General features: G+C 58.5%; 1 protein-coding gene across 1 annotated transcript; it reads right to left on the minus strand.

Annotated features, from left to right (window-relative positions):
- Positions 1–7,663: 7,663 nt before the first annotated feature.
- On the minus strand, positions 7,664–11,419 carry LOC142588570 (uncharacterized). Its single transcript, XM_075700408.1, has 2 exons — positions 11,252–11,419; positions 7,664–10,405 (listed from the first exon to the last, which is right to left on the minus strand). Exons 1-2 carry the CDS (start codon positions 11,417–11,419, stop codon positions 7,664–7,666), a joined length of 2,910 nt encoding a protein of 969 aa, XP_075556523.1.
- Positions 11,420–15,747: the final 4,328 nt, after the last annotated feature.

Genomic DNA, 15,747 nt, shown 5'->3' on the forward strand with positions numbered 1-15,747 from the left:
CCTGCAACGCGCGTACGTCGTACTCGTGCAGGAGTAGGTGTGCGGCTAATTCCGCGTGACGCCGGTGCAGCGAACGCACATTCCACTGCAGGATGCGCGGCCGATGTTTGGCATTGCGACTAGCCCTGCTGGTTGTGTGGCTGTTGGCTAGCCACTGCGTGCAGGCAGATGGTCCGGAGCGGGTGGTCAGCTGGTAGCATAGTGCTGACTGCTTGCATGGTGAGTAGCAGATTTGCTAGCAGCTGATCCACAGTGGTCTGGGCACGTGGGGCGGCGGCTTCCTGTGTGGGCTGGCGTTGGGAAGCACGCGGCGCTGGTACTGGGCGCCTCGGTGCAGGGCTGGAGCCCTTCAGTGCACTGGCGTAGGACCGCATCGCGGGTGAGGAGGACGCTGCTCCTCGCGAACTGCTGCCCTTACAGCGCGCCTTGACAGTGCCGAGGTGGATGAAGCCATGATCGTGGCCACCCTCCGTTCTTCCTGCCACTTGGGAAAAGCGGGAGTGTCTGCTCTGTGGGGGCCCCCGCAGTTTCTGCATCGGATGGTCTGGCAGGAGACGCTCGCCGCGTGGTTTTTGCCGCATGAGATGCAGTCGCTCGGCCATTGGCATGACTCTAGGACGTGCCCGAAGCGGCCGCACTGCCGGCACTGCACTGGACGGGGCCTGGCTGGCCTCAACCTGAAGCCGAGTTTGAGCACGCGAACATGCTCAGGGGGGACCGGTCCCGCAAAACGGAGGGTGGCGGTGCTCCCGTCCAGATGCGCCGACAGCACAGGAACGCTGGATTCGATTGCTCCCAGCAGGTCCGCGTCAGCAGGCAGCCCGTTCACCCCGTGTAGAAAGCCGGTACTCTTTCCACGCTCAGCCGGTAGTCGAGCAGTCACGGGGATCGCGTGCAGCTCGGTGAGCTTGAGCAGCCCTTCTAGGCACTCGTGGGTGGTGGTATCAGCGGCGACGATGTTGCGCCTGTGGTTGACTCGCACCGCTGATACCCCGGGCCGTGAAGAGAGGGCCGCAGCGAGTGCGAGGCGCGGTGCTCCCCGGAAGGCTCCGCCGGGTGCCGAGGAACGGAACAGCACCGTACCGATGACCGCAGGGTCCACTGGGAGTGCAGCAGTCTCCACGGCCCTCGCACGCCGCCTGTCCCCCCTCGACTGCACGAGGGTGAAGCCGTCTGAGGTTGGCTCGCTGGCGGGTGGTGAATTCCTCGGTACGGCTGCTACAGGCACGCTGGGGTTGAGAGGGTTGGCGGGCGGGCGCCGCGAGCCGTCCGAAGCATCGGGAGATGAAGGCGAGGCAGTGGCAGGAGCTTTGTGGTGCTTCTTCCCCTTTCGCTTCGGTAGCGGGGCAGGTTGGCGTGGCGGGTCCTTAAGGAATCGCGCCGCAGTGTGCTCGGGGCCCTGCTGCGACGAGCCGATGGGGCCTTCGTCCGCGAGCTCCATCGCGGCAGCATCGTTCTCGCGAGCAGCCAGAATGCTAGCAGACGACGCTGCGAGGGGCGCGCCGCCATCGGGAGCAGACGGCGCATTGGGGGCGGGGCCAGGGGCGCCCTCGTTCGGAGGAGGCGCGAAGCAGGTGGCTGTCGCCTCGTCGGGACGCCGAGAGATGGCGCCCGCGCTTTCCGGAGGGGCTCCTTGGTGGGCCAAAAGGGAGAGACTCGCAGCTGTTTCGCGGGAGGTTGGCAAAATGGCGCTGCCCTGGTCTCCTTGCCCCACGTGGCTGCTGGCTGCAACGTGCAGCTCCGAGGTAGGGAGAGCGCTCAGCGGCTGCTTACGACGCGTGGTGTGCTCGTCGTCGTCGCTCTCCGTTTCGCGAGCTCGCTTTCTCGAGCTCGACAGGTCCATATCCTCGTCGTCAGAGGAAGGTAGGGGGATCGAGGTATGGGGCTCCTCGTGTGCTTGAACAGCGTCCGCGGGAGGCTCCAAGGCTACCTCGGGGGCTGACGGGTTCATGGCGTTTTCTGGGGTGTCCTCATGTGGTGGGGAAACCGTGGGTGGAGTAATGGTGGTGGCGCGGTGTTTGAGCCACTGGCCCAGCATGCGTGTGGCACGGATTTCAAGGTCTTCCCTTGACCGGAGTTCGTCCAGTGACGCGGGGCCGAGTGTCACCAAGCTTAGACTGGCGTGGCGACGGTGGCTAACGCGCGGCGGGCGCTCTCCGGGTGAGGCGAAATCCATGTTGTGCTCTGTTGCCGGTCCTTAGAGAGTCAGGAAAGCGGATCTATTGCTGCTACTCGTATCAATCAGGAGAGCGAATTCTCTTGCTGCTGCTTCGAAGCGAGTCAGGAAAGCGAATCTGCTGCTGCTTCGAAGCGAGTCAGGAAAGCGAATCTGCTGCTGCTTCGAAGCGAGTCAGGAAAGCGAATGTGCTGCTGCTTCGAAGCGAGTCAGGAAAGCGAATGCCTGCTGCTGCTTCGAAGCGAGTCAGGAAAGCGAATCGCTGCTGCTTCGAAGCGAGTCAGGAAAGCGAATGCCGCATCCTTGCGCCGCGACTGAGCGAGGAAGCCGCGCCGAAGGGCGAGGAGGTGAAACGCGCGCCGATTGGCTCAGGGGCAGCGCGGCCTCTCTTCGCGAGTGAGTCGCGGGTGGCAGCACTGAGCCCTGCTTAGGCCACGCACTGAGTTCAAGACAAGTGGTTTCGCAACACAATCGCGGAGTTTACTCTTTTTTTTCTTATGTTGTTTCTTTTTGGCATTTCTGACTGCAACGTAGGCTGATGTTCAACCCGCCTCCCTTCTTCTTTTGCTCAACTCGCCAAGAGAAAAACAAACGTGTCAACAATGTTATTGTGCTATGTTGCACGTACCCACTGCTCGTGTCGCGCCCCAGTAACAAGTTTATTGTGTTCTCATAATTATGATTACTCGTTCTATTCACCGGTAGCTCGGCTACGCTTTCAAGTGCACCCTGGTCATTGCCGCAAAGCACACCGTGCGCACAGCTTCAAACTCCGCCACGCCAACATCGTTCACTTGATCACTAGTCGCGAAACAGGGCGCGTTCATGCTCTGTTGGCCTCAGGCGTTTCAAATTTCGCACGCCGGCACCGCTGACTGGTGCCTACACGACCGTCAAATTTCGTCGCGATAGCTTATGTAGGCACGTAGATAACGTCAGCGAAATCAGCCTAAGACGCGCGCGCGAGCCCAATTCAGCATTCTAGGGGACGGAAGAGAGCGAGGGGACTGCTGGCGCCGCTCCTTACTCCTCCCTCTCCCATCGCCCGTACGAAGGCAGCTACGCAGGGCGCGCGCGAAACCGCTAGCTATGCAGCATGCGGAGAGCGCGCGCATCTCTTTTCCCACTTCAAGGTACTACATTTGTAATAACAGTGTAAAATTTCCCCTTAGGCAGTGCTGCTTCGTGAACGTGCGCACCCATTTCCGCTCGCCAGCCACCGCTACAGCAATGCGGCTCTGAATTTCAGTCCGGAGCACTGCTGCATACGTGCGGGCGGCCGCCGAGAGGGCATTAGTTCTAGCAGCCATAGAGACACACCTCAGGGCCCGAAAAGCGCGTCGAACGACAAGAAGAAACAAAACGTTAAAAAGAAAAAAAAGGAGGGATGACGGCTGCCTGCTTTTAAATGTTGCGCTACATCAGAATTAAGTAAATGTGTAGCAACGACCGCCTCATCATCCTCGGTGTGTGAAACACGCGCCGTGGTAATTAGTGTATGCAGGCGAACGTGGCCGCTCGCGCAGAGTCGCCTCACGCGCCCCATACTTGCTCTGTGTGTGTTGTTGTGCTGAGCCCCATGGCGTTCCGTGCAGTTCTGCTGCAAAAGCTGTAGCACACGCGCTGTCCGACCGCGCACGCCGCGTGTTTGAAAACAAGAAGCAGTAGCAAGTGCCGTTGAAATGGTAAAAGAAGAGAAGAGTGCAGTACCGTAGCTGTCTCTCGCTTAGGAGGTCACCTCAACAGTACTGCACGGGGGAGGGTAAGGAGGATAAAGGAGCCAAGAGAAACAAAGATTAAAGAGGACGAGCGGAAGGCCGTGAAGAAGAAAGAAATAATAATAATATAAGAGAGAGAGAGAAGCGTGAAACGGGGCCTATGGCAGCGTGGTAAGGTTCGACGACTCAAAAGAACTCAATGAGAGCTGGGAAGGCTCTTTTGAGTAAAACCGCGAAACCCATAGGAGACGGAAACTCCTCAGGACGGTCTATGGGGAGCCCAAGGCGTCGATTAGGATTTCACGAGCTGAGAGATATATGCAGTGCATATATCTATACAAGGGATATATAAAAGTGCATATATCATATAAAAGGGACTCTCACGGGCCTAATGGCCCGTGAGAGTCCCTTTTTGTGTGTGTTGTGCTGCGCGCATGGCGTTCTGATACAAAACTTTCAGCACACGCGCTGTCGCAATGAGAATGTGACAGCGCGCGCCGGGTGTGTGTAAACGAGGAAGCGTGGAACAGAGGGAACGGACGGAATTGTCGAGATTCTCACTACATCCCAATGCCAATGCAGACACTTTGGGTGGCTCTGAGAAGAGCCGTTGGGTGTTGGCTGCGCGGACGAGCGCTCGGTCGCCTACTTGGAGCTGGTGTACTTGGTGACGGCTTTGGTGCCCTCGGACACGGCGTATTTTGAGCCCCTCGTAAAACAAAAATAACCTAAACAAAAATGAGGCAAAGCCGCACCACCAAGGTATAGCAGCTTTAAGCCAATCAAAAGTAAATGAAGAGGGGTGGAAACCCAAAATGTAATTTGAAGTAAAGCCAATTATTAAGAAAAAAACCGAGGTAAACCAACAGAGAATGTTGATGCATAACAGGAGGGGATAGGACGGCGGAGGACTTGTCTGCATCAGCGTGGGATGGGTGAGGTCTCGTTCCGTCCAATTTTTTATTTCGTAGGAGGAAAAGGGGGAAAAGGAACTAGGACGTCTTAAGAGAGCATGGTCCAAGGAGGCCAGCAGGTCCATCAGGGTTCCGAAAAGCGGTGCAGAGTTTCCAGTAGACCAGACTGCACCGGCCAGGAGGAGTATTTGCATAACCGGATGGTTCCGGTAGGGGTGACTTGACATCAGGCAGCAGTGGGGTTGCAGAATCCACTGGACTGCAGGTCAACGGAAGATCTGCAAGAAAGCTGAAAATGCTGTCAGGCAGGTTGAGAAGGGGTATCTAGGGCACAGAGAAGGATGGGAAGAGGAGCTAAACTGCCAAAAGAAGAAAGCAGCCATTCCATCTATAGTGTCCCCGGAGACAAGCTCCACCTTAGTTGGCATAACCAAGGACACTATAAGACGAAAGGCGAAGGGCAAGGTGGGAGGGATATAAAGTGGAGACAGGGAAATAGGAGAGGGAAAGGAAACCGATGAAGGAAAAGGTAGAAAGAATTAGGAGGAGTCCGGGAAAGTGAACGATGAAATGATTCGATATAGACGAATAAGAAGTGCGCGCTTTCTTTGATCTGTAAGAAAGGAGAGGTAACGATCAGGTGTAATGGTAGAGGGGAGATTCTCTTTAAGGGGATTAGCAATGTGAGATGTAAGGGTACAGTCATTGAAGTAGTGAAGCAAGTCTGTGCAAGGATTACCACAGGCACATTTACTGTGGGATAAAAGGTGAAAGCGGAAATAATAGAAAGGGAAGCGGCCATGAGCGGAGGTGAGGTGGACAATGGGTCTTTAAGGTGGAAAGAAAGAGGGAATGCGACTGACGTTTTTTATCCATTGAAAGAGTGCAGTGTCGCTATTCTCTCGCGCCCAGTGAGCATTCCACTGGGCAAGGAATAGGCACGCATCCTTGATTTGATAGAGGAGGGAGCGACAAGGAGGGTTCGAGAAACACCATGGGAGGCGGCGGAGTTGGCGAGGAATCCGCCATCTCGTTTCCCTCGATGCCCTGGTGTGCCGGTACATGGAAAAGAGATACCCGTCGCCGGTTAGAGATGAACTGAAGGAGCTGCTTGATTTGCCTGACAGAGGGATTTGTTGTCGTGAAGTATTCAATGCAGTGAGTATGGACAAGCAATCGGTGTAGATGTGGAGAGGGATGAAATGGGGCAAAGTCTGTATATAGGCTAATGCCTCCAGTAAAGCAGCTGTTTCGGTAGCATAAGATGAAGTGGAACCAAAAAGTTTAAATTTTCCAACTTTGGTGATGTGGCCTGTTGGACTATAAAGTACGAAAGCGGCTCCAGCAGACTGGGAAGAGTAGGAGCCGTCGGTATACAGATGATAGGCCGGCATAGTGATTACAGAGGGTACATCTTGAAGGTGGGAATGGGTAAAACGAGATTTCATGCTTGGATGAAAGTCCCAAGGGTTCATAAAGTAGTTAACAAGCGCCGGATGGTAGGAGTCAGGGCCATAAAATATGAGCGCTTTGAGTGCAAATAAAGAGAAGTAGGCGTTTAGACGGTCTAATTCAATATGGAGCGGTGGTGTGTTAGCCAGAACCTGAAGCGACGATGTACGCGTCGTGCGGAAGGCACCGGTGATTGGGAGCAGAAGGGTACGTTGGATAGAGGATATTTTGATTTTAGACTGTGAAGTAGGAAACGTTGGCCACCAGACGGGAGAAGCATAAGTGATGGACGGAAGTAAAACCTGATTATAGAGGAGACGGAGAGCGGAAGGGCCCATCGAATAATGCATGCCAACGAGCAGGAGAAGACGGGAAGAGAGAAGGTCTGCTTTTGTACGGAGATGCGTTAAATGAGCGTTAAAGTTTAGGTGGGTGTCAAAGATGACCCCAAAAATTTTAATGTTCGACTGAAATTTGAGGGGAAAGCCATTAAAACGAACTATGGGAAGACGGGTGCGGGAAGAGGAAGCAGAGTGGCTATTGGGGAAGTATAAACAGGAAGATTTGTCGGTACTAATGGAGAGTTTCGTACGCTGTGCCCAGGTCGAGATAAGATTAAGAGTAAGAGCTACCTTGGATTCTAAAGCGCGACGATTGTCTGCAGAGAGGACTATGACAGTGTCATCTGCATAGGCCTGCGCAACCACGTCCGGTGGAAAGGGGAGGTCAAGCAATCCGCAGATGACAATGTTCCACAGCAGTGGACTGAGTGGTGACCCTTGAGAGCTGCCCAAAGTAGGCGTAGCAGACACCTGACCACAGACAGAGCTGGCCAGACACGGCGTGTTTGGCCAGGTCGCCGGGCAACAGCAGACGCATGGCAGTCTGGATCTCCCGGCTCGTGATGGTCGAGCGCTTGTTGTAGTGAGCCAGACGGGACGACTCCGCGTCGATACGCTCGAAGATGTCGTTCACGAAGCTGTTCATGATAGACATGGCCTTGCTGGAGACTCCAGTGTCCGAGTGCACCTGCTTCAGCACCTTGTAGATATAGATCGAGAAGCTCTCCTTCCTGCGGCGCTTCTTCTTCTTGTCGGTGGCGCGCACGTTCTTCTGCGCCTTGCCGGCCTTCTTCACGGCCTTACCGCTGGGCTGGGGAGGCATCGCAGTGTTGTTGTCAGTAGCCGAGCAAACGAGATCGGAATACGCCCGACCGGTCGTGTGTGAGTGGTTTTAACGGGGAAAAGGGAGAGATAAGTACAGCGCTGTTACTGCCTCTCGTGCGAGGGCACCTCCACGGCGCTGTACGGGTGAGGGGAGAGGGATGAAAAGGGTGGCGAAGAAAACAGAGTATAGAAGTGAGAGATAGCCCAGCGGTAAGGCACGTCAGGAAGGCGCGGGGGCTACAGCCGCTCGTACAGTTCGGCGCCGTCCAACAAATCGAGCAGCGCCGCGAAGGCGCGCCCGGTCACTGATGAATGCGCCGCCGGGAACAGAAGCGCATCGGTACTGTCGCACGGCAGGCCAAGGCGGCGGTAGGCGCTCGTGAGCGTGTCACGCTGCACCAAGTACTCTGGGCACCGTAAAAGCACGTGCTCTAAGTCCTCCACATCGGCGCACTTGAGGCAGAAGGGGCTCCCCGTACCTTGCAAGCGGTGCGTCCTTGCTGCGGTGCGGTAGCAGCCGATGCGGAGTCGAAGCAGCAGCGCCCGGTCTCGTCTGTGAAGTCCCGTGCGTGGCAGCAGCTTCGGCGGGTTGCCACTGGCGACGCGGGCGTCCGGGTGTCTCGCTCGCAACATGCCCGCCACGGTGTGACGGGCGACATCGAAGGGAGTCACGACGAGCGATCGAGGCACCGACGCCGTGTGGGCGGCCCTCCCGAGCCGGTCCGCTTCCTCGTTCCTGTGTATGCCGATGTGGGCAGGCACCCACTGCAGAATGAGGTCGCATCCCTGCTCGCAAACGCCGTGCATCTTGCGTAGGAGGCGCTGAATCAGCGGGGGTCCCTGGTCGGCCCTGGCCAGCATGTGCAGCGCCGCGCGGGAGTCTGTCAGGATGGCCGCCGCAGGGATGCGCCGTCGGTAGATCAGCTCGGCCGCCAAGTCGACGGCCGCCAGCTCCGCGTGTGTCGATGAGACCGCGCTCAACACGCGGCACTGACTCTGCGCCGGGATTGAAGGAGGGACGCACGCGGCAGCAGCCCCACCGTCCCGCAAGACCGAGCCGTCGGTAAACACGAGCACCCGGCCGGCCAGCTGCTCATTGATGGCTGCAGCCGTCTCCTGTTGCAAGGCGCAAATCGGTGTGTTGCGCTTGCCTCGAACGCCAGGGATGGTCGTGCGAATGAGCAGACGACGCTCTCGATGCGGGGGCGGAGCGAGCCATGCGCTTGTGGCGCCGCCCCGTACCAGGTTGGAGAACTCGGCCACGCGGCGGCCCATGCCGGAGCTCGGGAGAGAGTGCAGCCGGTCGATCAGCTGCTGGCCGTGCCGAGAGCGATGCAAGCGCTCCACGTCGTTGAGGGCCCGCCCCTCGGCACGGAGAGAGATGGGCGTCTCCCCCGCCTCGGCGAGAGTAGCGCCGCACTGCGAAGACCGCGGGAGACACAGGAACTGGCGTACGACGGCTCGGTGATCCGCGTCCATCACCGTCCATTGCGTCGGCTGCAGGTCCGCCAGGGGCAACGCGTACAGGATCCGCGCCGAGGCCACGGAGTTGTACAGGCGCAGCGCGAGGGTCGGCGAGCATCCTTGGCCACGAGCAAGCAGGGAGCGTGCGGCGCCCGCCACCTGCGCGGCACCTTTCCGCATAGCAGCCACTGCATCACACCAATTGAGCCGCCGGTCTATCACAAGACCAAAGTAGCGAACACGCTTCTCCCACGGAAGCAGTACTCCCTTGAGGGTGAAGCGCGGCGTGTTGTACTGCCCCTCGTACTTTGGGTGTACGATGAGCGCCTTGGTCTTGGCTGCCGAGAGGGTGAGGCCGATCCCGCTGATGTAGGCGTCGACCCCATCCAGCGCGCACTGTACACAAGCACGCACCGCATAGCCGACACTGGTGGGGCCGCTCGCGAACAACGCGATGTCGTCCGCGTACATCGCGATGCGAACCTCGTGCGTCGGGAACTGGGGAATGTAGTCGGGGATGCGAGCCAGCGCGAGGTTGAACAGGAATGGGCTAAGCACACTGCCCTGTGGCACTCCTGTCCCAACCACACGCGGCCGACTGAACGCTCCCCTCACGCGCACCCGCATCGTCCGGCCGCCGAGGAACGCCGCTACGTAGCTCCGCATTCGACCGCACACTCCGAGCGCATCGAGTGCGTCCATGATGGTAGTGTGCGGCAGACGGTCGAAGGCGCTCTCGACGTCGAGGAGGACGAGGTAGCCCGCCTCGCCCCGGCGTTTCGCTGTCTCCAGCGTGGCGATCACATCGGCCAGGCAGTCCACAGTGGCCCGGAGTCGCCGGAAGCCGCTCTGTTCCGCCGCAAAGGTGTCGAGTGCCGCCGTAATCCACTCGAGCCGCCGCAGCGCCATGGCCTCGAGCACCTTGCCAGCGGCGGAGGTGAGCGAAACGGGCCGGTACGAAGCAGGGTTGCTGGCTGCCTTGCCAGCCTTGAGCAGCGGGACGACCACCGCCTCGTTCCACTCGTCCGGGATGCAGCCAGTTCGCCAGATGTTGTTGTAGGCGTCGAGCAGCAGCAGGAGCTGGTCACCATCCAGGTTCCTAAGCATCTGATATGTGACGCCATCGGAACCTGGTGCTGACCGGCGTTTCCTCGATGTGAGCACTGTGCGAAGCTCACCGATAGTGAAGTGAGCATCGCACAGCGCCCTGATGTCCTCGAGGATCCCGGCCGTTGGGAAGTAGCGCTCCGGGGCAAGCAGCTCTCGCCTTGGATGCGGTTGCGGCTGCAGCACGTACGGCGCTGGTGCACGGATGGTGGGAGGCGGGCAGAAAGTCTCTGCGAGCAGCTCGGCCAGCTGCCCGTTGGTGATGCCACGCGCCACGGCGATGGAGAGGGCGGGGCAGCGCGGCACGCGGGGCAGCAGGATCGCTCCCAGGATTCGCCACGGGCTTGATCGCACACTCGCCCGTTCCAGCGACGAGCAGAGGCTGGACCAGCTGGCGTTGCGGCGCTGCTACGCGTGGCGACGGCATACCGCGTCGAGGCGGTTGTATAGCGTCCAATGCTCGCGTTTAACCGAGCGCAGCGCTATCCTCTCGGCTCTGCGACGCACAGCACGGATGTTCAACTGTTTCATGTCGGGAACGGGCGTCCCGGCCGGCACAACACAGCGAGTCGACGCGGCTCGCGCGCACCGCGCGATGTGTTCGAAAAAGAGGCCGCCCTCCGAGACTGGCACTGTAGCACACAGTTCCCGGAATCGCGGCCAATTCACAACACTGTATGCGCGCGTCGGTAGGTGGGCGGCGTGGCGGGGCTCGAGGTGGATTGGGTAGCGGTCGGACCCTCGCATGTCGGGGCTGCGGCGCCAGGTGTAGTGGCAGCGCTCCGACACTAGCGAGAGGTCCAACACACTTCCCTCGGAACCACGACGGGTGAAAGTAACGCAGCCCGTGTTGGCTACGAGCAGAGCCGCCCGCTGGATGGCGTCAAGCAGGTCGCGGCCGCTACTGTCCGTGTGGCTTGAGCCCCACGCGGTGTCGTGGGAGTTAAAATCCCCGCACACAACGAGATCACCGGGCACCCGTTGCGACAGCCGGGCGATCAGCTCCTCGTCCCAGAGGCCGCCGCAGCACGCGTAAACACTCGCGACGCACGTGTCGGTTGTTCCGATTCGTACGGTCACCGCCACTCACTCGACGCCCGTGCACGGCAAATCGTCCACACTCACCACGGCTTGAGGGAGCTCAGCGCGTACGTAAAGTGACGCGCGAGATCGCCCAGCCGGATGAGCGGAATCGGTACACGGAATGGCCTTGCATGACGCCTGCTCGCAGCTAGCAGCACTGTGGTAGCTGACGAAGCCTGGCAGGTTGAGCTCTCCCGGGCGAACGTGGGTTTCTTGCAAAGCAAGCACGTCGCATCCGTCCGACAGAGCCCCATCCGCCAGCTCTGGATGACGGCGGCGCATCGAACGAACGTTCCATTGACAGATGCGCGGCCGTTGCTCCACTGGTGTGCTAGCCATGCTGGATCAGGGCGTCATGCATTCCCAGAGCTGCCACACACATGTGACGCGCTGGCGAGTCGGCAGGTACCGATTCCAAAAGTGCACGCAAGTCCGACGCGAGCGTCGTTATAACGAGGTCACGTGCGTCGGGTGTTGTCGCACTGTGGGGCTGTGCAGGGCTGCTCTCGGCGACTGGCTGCGGCGCTGTGTTGCCGGCTAACACGTCGCGAAAGGAGCGTCCCGGCTGAACCGTCGGCGATGGTCGTGGCTCGGGGGTGCGCTGTCCTGTAGTGGTGGCCGGCTGCCGGTTCAGCGCTGCAGGGGCACTGCTCCTCGCGAGAACCAAGGCTTGTCGGCGCGTGATGCACGGGACGGTTCTCGCGAGTATGCTCGCCACCCGTCGCTCGAGCTGCCAGTTGGGGCAGCGTGGCTCTGCTGACTCGTGCGGCCCCGGCAATTAATGCAGCGGGTCCGCTTTGAAGTGCAGGCGCTCGTCGCGTGCGACCCCGCGCACTGCAGACAGCGTGGGTCGCGGGAGCAGGTCGCTGTGGCGTGGCCGAACAGACCACATCGACCGCACTGCAACGGCCGCGGCAGCTGCGGGCGCACGACACGGCGGTGTCTGAAGAGGTGGACCTCTTCCGGCACGTCTCTGCCAGCGAAGCGGAGGGTTGCCACATCGCCGCTCCTGGTGACGGCGAGAACGGGCACCCGGGACTCGAGCCCCTCAAGTATGGAAGGCCCATCGATCGCCGGGTCCACGTTGAAGAGCGTGCCCGTGCAGGAGTCGGCAATGAGTGCCTTCCCCTTGACAGGCACGTCGCATATCACCAGGACGGCGAGTAGTGCGGAGAGGTCCGTGCCGGGCAGCGCGTCGATGGCTACGACGTTCCGCCGAAGGTTCGGCCGCACTCGATGGGTGCCTGGAACACCGGCAAGAAAAGCGGCAATCGCGTCGCGCGATGCCGCAAGAAAGTGGGCCTTTCTTGCCAGTGGTCTGTAGAGGACAGTTTCCCGTCCCTCAGCGGCCGGTGCGGTGTCTTCTGCTGTCGCAGGGGTGCTTGATCGTACGCCACCGGTAGCGACGGTGGTGATCGTCACCGAGCGCATGTTGCGGCGCTTACGCCTGCTGTGTTGTTTTTTCTTGCCCGGCTGCTTCGCGCTGGGGCGAGGAGGCTCCACGGGTGGCGGCTGCTCAACACCCTCTAGAGAACTTAAGGCCTTCTGGCTGACCCTCTCCCCTTGAGCGATGTCACGCACAAGAGGCCAACATAGAAGTTCCGTGCAGCGTGCTACGAAGCTACGAGCGGCGCACCAGTTTTGAAAATGAAGCGCGGAAGATATACGATGGTTAACCCTGGCTATTCGGAGAAGACCGAGGGGACGAAAGCGGCGACAACAATTCAATTAGTTCCAGGAGCCCCGGCGCTCCTTGAAAAGCTTCGGGGTTAAACAAGTCCCGGCATGCTCGGCCATGCTATTGCATGCTTCCGAACGCACATTTTTTTTCTAGATGGGACCAGTGCATGTAGTCTCAACACTTGTGCTGTGCTTGCGATTGTGTGTACCGCGATTCTTCATTGCCCCGGAATGTGGAGTGCCATGCCAAGATATGCCTAATAAGTGCTGCGTGCCCAATTGCCGGAGCAATTACATGTACAAATCAAGGCAGAAAAATAGTTTCCGCAAGATGAAGAAGCCCAGAGTGTCTGGATTAGGGCGCTACCACGTGCAGACTTCATTGTATTAGCGCACTCCAGGGTAAGATGTTCAGAACTTCTTTAAATAGTAACTTTTGAAAAATACGGAAACGTTAATTGCTCAATTACAGCAAGTGCATTTATAGAAAGTGATGATTCCTCACAGTTCGACGCCTACGCGGATTGACATAAATCTGAATTTGTGCTAAGGCACCTTTTGTGGTGTAGCACGAATATTTTATTAATGTACTACTGCTGCAAGATGAATGACAAAATATTGGATGCCAATGCTAATGCAAGGAAGAGAAAAGCTGAAATTCTGCGCAATAAGGCAGCTGTTTTCGTGTAAATAGCTGCACAAATGTTTTATATCCCATTTCTAAACTCATTTGAGTTGTTGTAAATTAGTGGACTGCGGTAATTAGTGCGTGGAAAGCGAAATTATTCGTTTGACCATAATCTAGATTGTAATAAATACATGTGTCCCCAATAAAATTGTTCATACGCAATTGTGAAGCTAATCGAGTGCATTACATTCGTCATTGCCGTGCCGTAAAAACCACAAGTACAAAATACGGAAGGAGAGGTTTTTATGGATTCAATTTACTTGAAGTAATAGGCATGAAGTATGGGGTATAATAAATAATAATAATAATTCACAAAAAACGTACATTACAAAGACGACAAAGCGCGATGCTATAAAAGCTTCTGGCATCAATACATGCACAAGCTTTACAAAGCTGTTTTGTATCTGTGCCTCTAAATAAATGCTTTGTAAGGTGCCTGCTGCTCATTCCGCAGTTTCGACTAAAGAAAACGTGTGGAGTGGTCAATAAAAGCATACGGCTGCTAGGTGAACCAAGCCGCGATCCCTTCACTGAACCCGTATCCCCGAGCGTGCCGATGGCCTCTTGCCCGTGACGTCACTCGCCGAGCACTCCGGCCTTCTAGTCTAGGAGGTGTTGGGCTGCTTCGCGCCGGGGCGAGGAGGCTCCGCGGGTGGAGGCGGGGCTTCGCTTCGCGTGTCCGTGACGTCATTTGGCGGCGCATGCGCTGTCGGGCAGCTCTCGGGAGCGTTGCTCGTGGCCGCGTTTGTGCTCGCCTCGGCGAGGGCGACCGCGGGCTCATGCGGCGCTCGAGTAAGCACGGCCAACACGGCTTCAGTGCCTCGCTCGGCATAAGCGGGGATGCCGACGCTTTCTCCTTGCGCGCTGGGCGATGGGGAACGGCTTCTAATAGAATCCGTGGCCAGGGTCATCTGGCTGTCTTTGCTGCTGCTCGACGAGTACGAGCAGGAAGGCGGGCAGCTGCTAGAGCGGCGCGAGCTGGCAGTCTCGTCGTCGCTCTCGATGCCGGTGGTGTCTCCGCCGTCGTCAACGTTATCCGGGGCAGCACGGCTGCATCGTCGTCGCTGTGTTGCCGCTGGTGCAATATCCCTGCAGGTTCCGGAACATAGGAACCTCGGGGATGGGGCAGCAGCCTTGGCAGGTTGTGCCTCGTTTGCCGTAGTGGCGCAAAACTGGCGTCTCGCTTCCGCAAGAAGCAGTTTGAGCGCCGGCGAGTGTGCTGAGGTGGGGCCACGTGGCCCCTGCACTGGGTTGTCAGAGACTGACATCCTCAGTGCAGTGGAAAAAGCAGTGGACGCTAGGACCTCCGACTGTGTATGACCCCTTGGGAGCCCTAAAAAGGGCTACGCTCGAGAGCGCGGTCGTGGGTGCAGATCACGGGCGGCATGGAGGTTCGTTGAGTTCGATAGACGTTCGAAATTGTCCGAGGCGCAGAAGGAACTCGCGACCGGTCGCGCGCGCCGCGTTTTTATCGCGGCAGGGTGGTGTTCACGCGACCTCGGAAAGCCGCGCTCGCCATTGGTCCGCGCGGCTTCTCTCCCTTTCCCTCGCGCTTTCCTTTGGGACCGGCGGTGGCGAGAGCGGCGAAGGCGCTACGAGCACGGCTCAAATCGCTCACAGATCGCCCCTGTGCAAGTCGTTGCTACTCAGTCTACGCATCAACAGCACCAGCATGTCCGGACGCGGCAAAGGCGGCAAGGCGAAGGGCAAGAGCAACACGCGTTCCAGCCGCGCGGGTCTCCAGTTCCCCGTGGGCCATATCCACCGTCTCCTGCGCAAGGGAAACTACGCCGAGCGCGTCGGAGCAGGCGCTCCCGTCTACCTCGCGGCCGTCCTCGAGTACCTGGCTGCCGAAGTGCTCGAGCTCGCTGGCAACGCGGCTCGTGACAACAAGACCAGGATCATCCCCCGCCACCTGCAGCTCGCCATCCGCAACGACGAAGAGCTGAACAAGCTGCTCTCCAGCGTGACGATCGCGCAGGGCGGCGTCTTGCCCAACATCCAAGCTGTGCTTCTCCCAAAGAAGACCAAGAAGGCGTAAGCGAGCTCCCAGCCGCCGGACTACAGTCGCGCTCGTCGCACAACCCAACGGTCCTTGTCAGGACCACCGAAATGCGCGTGACGGCAGGGTTTTGCTTGGCAATCCCGTTCTCTGCGCCTGTTTCCCTTTGTTTGAATTAGCGCAACCGTGCCTCTTGAACTGACGCTGCTGCTAGCTAGCTGGCATTTCAGTGCACGAATGTAGATGGAAAGCGAGCTTCCGGGTGTCCGGGGGCGCACAGGGACGAGCCTCACTGCA

This window comes from Dermacentor variabilis, chromosome 7 (genome assembly GCF_050947875.1).
Source record: "Dermacentor variabilis isolate Ectoservices chromosome 7, ASM5094787v1, whole genome shotgun sequence".
In the NCBI taxonomy this organism is placed as follows: domain Eukaryota; kingdom Metazoa; phylum Arthropoda; class Arachnida; order Ixodida; family Ixodidae; genus Dermacentor; species Dermacentor variabilis.

What these genes read in the sequence shown, in the direction of transcription:
- LOC142588570 (XM_075700408.1), bottom strand. Translation starts at nt 11,419, where the DNA reads ATGGCTAGCACACCAGTGGAGCAACGGCCGCGCATCTGTCAATGGAAC. An exon ending in AGCTCAACCTGCCAGGCTTC is followed by an intron (nt 10,406 to 11,251) that starts GTCAGCTACCAC and finishes CGCCACGCGTAG; the next exon opens with CAGCGCCGCAACGCCAGCTG.